At 37.7% G+C, this 7,746-nt stretch overlaps 1 protein-coding gene across 1 annotated transcript; it reads right to left on the bottom strand.

Annotated features, from left to right (window-relative positions):
* Positions 1-4,465: 4,465 nt before the first annotated feature.
* Positions 4,466-7,185, bottom strand: CER1 (cerberus 1, DAN family BMP antagonist; the record flags this gene model as incomplete). Its single annotated transcript, XM_080669322.1, has 2 exons — positions 6,515-7,185; positions 4,466-4,783 (listed from the first exon to the last, which is right to left on the bottom strand). Exons 1-2 carry the CDS (start codon positions 7,022-7,024, stop codon positions 4,466-4,468), a joined length of 828 nt encoding a protein of 275 aa, XP_080525448.1. The 5' UTR covers positions 7,025-7,185.
* Between the last annotated feature and the right edge of the window lie 561 nt (positions 7,186-7,746).

Below are 7,746 nucleotides of genomic sequence, written 5' to 3'. Positions count from 1 at the left end.
ACTTGGCTTTTATATATATAGATATTTATTTTTATATATTCTTTTATTTTTGCTATCTTGAGGCACTGCAGCCTCAAGTAGGAAAGATATGGGACCTTGAAGTCATTCAACTTCTGCTACTATGCAGCAAGTAGTATTTAGGTAGGTAATTTCATTTATATGATCTTCATCTTCCTCTATAAAATAATATGGTAATCCCTACCTCATAGGATTTCATGAGGGTTAAATGAAATGATGTGTATAAAGTTCTTGCACAGTACCTAAAACATGTATACCTCCAACATATTATATCTGTTGATATTGTTTCTTTTATGCAGACAAAAATATTTCTGGAGTACCTATAATGCACTGATTACATCACATTGATTACAATGGTAAAAGAAACCCCATATAATTCCTGCTTTTATGGAGGTTACAATTTGACTAATAATGATGCATATAAAGGTATAATTATAAACTGAGATGAGTGCTATGAAGTGAAGGTATATAGCATCATGAAATCGTAGAATAAGTGAATCTGACTTTGTCTGGGAATTAAGGAGGCTTCACTGGGCAAGTGGCGCTTGAGTTGGTGTTGGGGTGTGGTAGGGGGAAACATCACTCTAGCTTTATAGAAACAAATGCATTGTTACTTGTTCTTGTACTGTAAACTTCTTAAAATCAGAAATTATATTCAGGTAATCATGTATTTATTTATTTATATTCTTTGTATCCAGCACAGTAACCAGGCTCAACACAATCATAAATATTTTGGAACTAAATAAACGAGGCTCACTGACTCTCACTCTCCTTGTAAAAAAAAAATGGGTATAAAATGTCTATTTCTATGAGATGAGGAATATAAAGCACTTGAACTTGGAGTAAAGACTCAGTAATTAGTAGATGTTAGTATTATTACTATCATTATTGATTTATAATTTCCATATATTACTCCGCTACTATAATGTAAGTCCCTTTACCTTTGATTATCCCAGAGTTCTCAGCACAGTGTACTGTATAGAATAAATAACCTAAACATTTAGATGATATAGGACATTCTTAACTAGGAATTAAATTGACAGATTAAAGAGACTATGAATGTTAAAAAGAATAAATCATCAAAGCTAATTTAATCACTCTCTGTAGGAAATACTTAATGCCAAGTTTCTAGAATAGAAATAAAAATATAACTAAAAAACCTAAAAACTTATAAATACAAGCCTGAATCCTGTGTGGAAAAATAATTGTACAATTCATATAGAATATCATGCATGTAATTAAAAACTCATTGCACTTATAGCTATCCGATATTTGGCCTTTTCAGTTGATTGGTCGCTGAGTTGATTGATTTTCAAATTACTTGTCTCCCTCCACTCAGAGCAGGTTCCTTACTATATTCATAGCTGCATCTTGCACATAGCTGGTGAACTAATAAATACCTGCTAAAGGAAGAACATATACACAAAAATCATACTATATTATTTATGGAGGAGCTTCACCTTTGCAGAAATATAAAGGGATATTAGAATTATAAACAGGAATATTTGGGTTGGGAGTGTTTGAAGGGTCAGGGTTTGGGGAATGGGACTCAGCATGGTGGTTAGAGGGGACTTTACTTATATGTGAAAGAGTTTATTTCTTTTAAAAATAGATAAGAAGCACAAGATGAAAAAATATTAAATATTCTGGTGGTGAAAAAATTTAAGTGTTATGTTATTCTTTGCATTTTTCTGTCTTTTAAATTTCTCAAAACAAGTCCTGATGGGTAGCTCAATTGGTTAGAGCATCATCCTGATATGCCAAGGTTGTGGGTCCCATTCCTGGTCAGGACACATACAAGAATCAGCTAATGAATGCATAAATAAGTGGAACAACAAATCGATGTTTCCCTCTCTCTCTTAAAAAAACACAAATAAAGATAAATAAATAACTTGTATTTTTTTTTAATTCTCAAAACAAAAATCGGTTTAAACGTCTGGATGGAGAAGAATGAATTAATCCCTTGTAGTTATACAGGATCTAAAGCTCTCTAATGTGCTATGAGTTACACTTGGTCATCACAACTATTTTGAAGAAATCATTATCAGCCTTATTTTAATCAGGAGAAAAATGAGACAAAAATTGATGAGGGGGCTGGCCATGACTACCTCTCAATGCTTGTCTGAGGACCAGACCTAAGCATGATTTCCCTTTCAAGAGGTAATATCAATGTCCTTCAATCATGAGAGCTAGGAAAGAGGTAAAAAGAAATTAGCTTTGAGACCTATAGTCATGAGACCTAGAGTTAAATGTAAATTGATGGACGATGAATGAGCAAATATTTGAATACAAGTAGAAAATATACTCCAAGTTGCTTTAAAATTTTAAGGCTTATTTTCCTCACCTATCAAATAGATAGATTTTGTGAGGAATGTATAATTTATATGTTTATGACCTAGCACGGTGTCTGGCACTTAATTAGATGTTCGATATAGGGGTGTTTCCTCTTGTTTTCCTATGTTCCCATATATTATGTGAAACCATTGTAAATTGCCTTTTTTTTGTAAGTGAAATGACTGAATATGGGCAATTTCATGAGTTTCATGCTGTTACTCATGAATGTAAGCTCTGATACCACTATCAGCTATCTCATCTTGAATTCACATGTGAGGGAAACGCAGACCAGAGTTTAAATAAAGCTGATAACTGTTTGGGGCCTGGACTAGAGAGTTGATTTGCAAGGACAGATAAAAGGGATTTGCAAATGTGTGAGGAGGAGAAGGATAGTCCAATTGGCAGAGATAGGTTTACACAATCAGGGTTAGGCAACTGCAAACCAGACAGCTGCTCAATAGCTTTTGGCACCAAAATATATTGACCAGCTGGGATATCATTAACGCTTACCAGTTCTATTCGTATGACCATATCTTGGTCAATTGGGTTGTCTTTGGCTACCAAAGGGTATAATATATTCTGATGTAAATGCCACATGTGTATCTGTGTAGCACATATTCTATTATATTGATGTGTTGTAGAATATACACTAAATATAAATGCATTCACTTCTTCAGAATACCAGGACAGTGTGAGCAAAGAAGAATAGAACTAAAATATGCACTGATTTCTTTTTTTAAAAGAAAATAATCATTATTCTGTGAAACACTTTTTTTATGTGCTTACTGAAAACAAAGGGGTCCAAATAATTAAAATAATGTCTAAGGTGAATTTTTAAAGAATGATTATAGAAAAGGAAATATGGCTAGAGAAAGCCAGTTCTGCATACTGCGTACATATAAAGAAACAAATGCAGAAGAACAAATATAACCACAGAAGACAGTGGTTGAAGGACCTTCACAGAAAGCTGTTTGAAGTGTCAGAAAAAGCCATTGTCATTAGTATTGAAAGCCATTTCCAAATTGTTTCTAGCTAGATAATCTCCAGATAGTGCCTTCAAATTAGGAACAGACAAAACAAATAAGGACATAATATAAGGCAATCGAATGTCCTGACATCTCCCAGAATGCTTCATACGCTAAAATTTGATACACTAAAATATTCTGAATATTTTCAGAACTTGCAATTTTGGCATTTGGAGAATAAGATTTTTAATACAAAGTTATATACAGTAGCAAAAAACAGTCATCCAAACACTGAACCCTTGCTATCTAATCCAAATGCATGTGGATAAAGGATTTCACCTATAGATTGTTTCCATTCTAAACCATTTGCCATTTATTTAATTCTACATCTACTGGAATTTCTTGGTTACATTCATTAGCATCTCTGGATTGACCTTTAATTCTGGATTTACCTATTTTTCCTTCCCCATAAAATAGGTTCTTGTTTGGCTACCCATGATTGTTCCTCATCTCTGTGGAAAGCACTAAAAGTAACATCAATGTTCCTCTTCAAAACCAGAGAACTTTGTATGGGGAGTATCAAAAATTAGGAGGCAACCAACAAGTTACTCCTTACATCTGTGGAACTACTTAATCAATCGGATAGAAGTCAAATAAACTACTGCCTGAAATGCAAAGGCAGCTATAAATATGAGGAATCCTTCTGCGAATGTTAGGTATACATACATTTGCTGGTGCTCTCATGCGCTATTAAAGAAGCCTAGTTTTATGGTCTAGTTTATTTCTTTTCCTCCTTCAGAGGGACGGATTTTACCAAAACTTGGAGACAGTAGATCATTATTGAAATATTATTAGTGAAAAGGACTTTAGAATCATCTAGTTCAAGTCTCTCATTTACAGATGAACAGCTCCAGGTGGAGAAAGCTTCCGCAACTTAACATTCAATGGCTAGTAAGCAGCAGAGTTAAAACTAGATACCATTTGTGTACTGATAACTAGATGAATACCATTTCCTCCAAACTGTTCTTACTACTTTTTAAACCACCTTTCAGTTAAACGATTATGTACCCACTGAATGCTTCCAGACTGAATAATCAGCAACTTTGCTATGGTGGTTTTGCTTTTCCAGGTAATAGTGGGATAGCTTTTTAAGTTGAAAACCCTGGGATAAAAGGCTCCTGGGCATGGAATTCTGCCTGGGAGCCTGCCCGTAGGAGGTGTCCATGCTCCCGGTGCTCTTCCTTCACCTTGCATTGGCACTCTTCCACCAGCATCACCACCTTGATCACGGGAGCAAGGCCTGAGCAGTTCAGCTGCAAGTGCATTGTGGTGAACCTGGCGGGCGAGCAGTGGAAGCAGAAGGTATGGGGGTGCTGTGCAGCTCCAGGAAAACGAGCAGACCCACATTTCCCAAAGCAAAGGTTGTTCTGTACAACCACTTCCTCACAGTCTTCATGGGTGATAGTCTAAAAGGCAAACAAATCTCTATTAAATCATCTTGTGTCATTTCATTAATACACATGATGCAGGTACTATAGACTGTAAGTCTGAGGATAAGCTAGACTAAAATTTCAAAATCTTTCTAATTCTGGATGTTTGCCAATATCCAAGTAATGGTATCTATAAGGGCAAAAAGCCACCTCAACTAAATACTTATTCTACTCAGTAATATAATAAATTAGCCTGTAAGAAATCCCTAAGTTGATATGAAAATATGTTACTCTATTTTTTAAAAGCCAAACTTCAAGAAATTCTGTCTAATTGGATGTTACCAGTAAAAAATATTCTAGCAGCTGGCTTCTTAAGTAAGTAATGTGCCTTACCTTTCTATTCCTCACCGAGCATTGTGCATAATAGATTCTCAATACATGTTCTTCAATTGCTCATAGAATAGATCACAATATCATGAGTTTAATTCTATCCCATTCTGCAGCGCCTAAGTACATTCAAGTCTATGAAGTTGCAACACATATGCTCGCAAATCATCATGCATGACATCACCTTTGCCTCCCCCTGAACCCCAGACCCCTAGCTTTATGTGGCCTTCAAAATATGCAAGAGTCAAACACCTTAATTTGAATTTAATCAGCAATAGAATTTAAAATAAAAGTTTCAAAGGAAATTTGATTACACGATTCTTAGGAGCAGTTTTCTAATTGCACATGACCAACAAAGCAGTCATTATTATTTGAGAGTTTACTTGCTATTGCTACATACCCTTCCTTTTTAGGCAGAATACATAACTGCCTTGCACACCCAATTACCTTATAGTACTGCCTGCTTAATTAGGCAGCATTATTGGGCTGTAAAACTTTACCCTGCATAGCTTTTGGTTCAGTATCTTTTTAAACATAAAGGACCTGATGCAATTTCTCAATTTAAATTTAACATTTGGAGTATGAGGGTTGTCAGGACTGACTGGAGGAAGTAGAGAGTAGAATGCCCCTTTGTCTTATAGTGTGGAATCAATCAATCATAATAACTACAAATCAACTGACACAACATCAATGAGGAGATGGGTGTTACTAAGGAGAGAAAATGTGATTTCACATTGAGATTATTTTTTAAAAGTTTATGAGAAAATAAGTGAAGTTAAATCATTTTTGCTATGGTAATACTAGAAATGATATGGGAACTTATGCCTAACAACCTCAACATATCTTATAGACCTATGAAGTAGTTACATGTGAAATACAGGGATTAAGACCATCAAATGGGCATGGGAGTGTTTGGGGACGAGTCCAATGTATTCCACTTTATCTACAGATGGAGTTGACCTGATCACCCACATTCTGATAGAATCTAGAGATATAACTAGAGAGAGTTCTGGTGATAGCTCTAAATTCCCAGTTTCCTGAGGGTGCAGTCTTATCTCTCTGGGAAGACCATCCCCCTTGTAAAAATAAATAAATAAAACCACATAAAACAACATTCTATGCCATCAATATGAATGATTCCTAATATTGGCAGGACAATCAAACCATTCCTGCAACATCTGCAGAATACCAAGAAACAATGGGAAGTTTCAAAGGAAATTTAGGGAATATGACCATACTTTGCCAAATCCTAGGATGTATGCTCAAGGACCAAGTCTGGGAGTTAGGTAAGACTAACTCCTCTTTCCCTCCTTCCCATCTGCCCCAACTGTTCACCCCCTTCCTGCACACCCTGATCCACTCTCTCCCCAGAGCAGATACCTGGCTGAAAGGCAGGGTCCTACAGGTCTCCTGGTGCACTTCATGGCTCTTGATGGGCAAGATGACCCCCTGAGAAGCAGGACTCATTCTGAACATGAAGCGGTGCCAGAATTTCTTGGCTTCTTCCTGAAGAGGAGACTTCTTTATCTGCATCCCATCCTTGGACTGGGGAAGGGCCTGGGTCCCAGGTGGGCTGTGCTCGCTGACGGGGTCCTGGGTTGGGTGGAGTTCTCTCTCAGGCTTCTTCCAGAACTTGCCAAACCTGAATAGCATCTTCTCTCTCTGCCACTGGCCTCCCCCCGAAATGCTGGCACCTACCAGGTGTGGCAGGGCTACGAACAGATCTGGCTTCTCCTCAGCCTCCCCGTGGTTGCCCAGGGGAAGCTCTCTGGGACTCCTCTTTAGTAGGAGCATAGGGGGAACAGAACTCTGACTCTGGCTGCCATCATGGGGCCACGCAGCCTTCCCCAGTGGCAGGAGCACCAGCAGCTGAAGTAAGAGGAGATGCATGGTGTCAGGGCCCCAGCTTCTTTCAGATTCACAGATGGCGAGGCCCAAAGGAGAGGCTCCCTCCCCTGGGACTGTGAACAAGGAGATGAGATCCCATATATAGATACCTGCCTTGTGGGATGGGAAGGCAGGTGGTCAGTAGCCAGGCAGTGTAAACACATTTGTTTGCTTGAATTATGTAGTGCTAATGGTGTCCTGCCTTCACTTGGGTTTTGTGTATTTAAGAAGGCTCCAGGGAAAGGCCGGGACCCAGGGGGTCATTAGCTGACATTTTAAAGTCTGAGATTGGAAGAGCAGTATTAGAGGAAACAACACATTCTTTGCCTGGACTTCCCACCACAGTTATTAGAAGGACCAGACTCAGCTAGCATTTGCAGTGTATCTGCTTTGTGCTGGGATTAAATAGACCAAATGTGTGTTTATGGGAAGGGAAAGGAAGAAATAGAAAGATGTTAACTTTGTGGAGCAGAGGACTTTCCTTCATACTCAGATGTGGTTGCAATTGTTGATTTTGTGTGGTGACAGAGTAAAGGGAAACTCACAATATCCAAGCTATTCCCCTCACTTTAAGAATCAAACCCTGGGTGCTAAATTCACAGCTGGTCAGATAAACTCTTTCAATTGTTCACAGATTTCTCAACAAGATACTAAGTAATAGACTGATGCCCATCAGTCTTCACTGGGGATGGGGAAGTGTCTCCCTATTGATTTTTTTTTCTTTT

Source organism: Plecotus auritus (genome assembly GCF_963455305.1).
Source record: "Plecotus auritus genome assembly, chromosome: 5".
Taxonomy (NCBI): Eukaryota; Metazoa; Chordata; class Mammalia; order Chiroptera; family Vespertilionidae; genus Plecotus; species Plecotus auritus.
The sequence above is the reverse complement of the archived record's forward strand: the minus strand, read 5'-3'. Positions and strand labels throughout refer to the sequence as shown.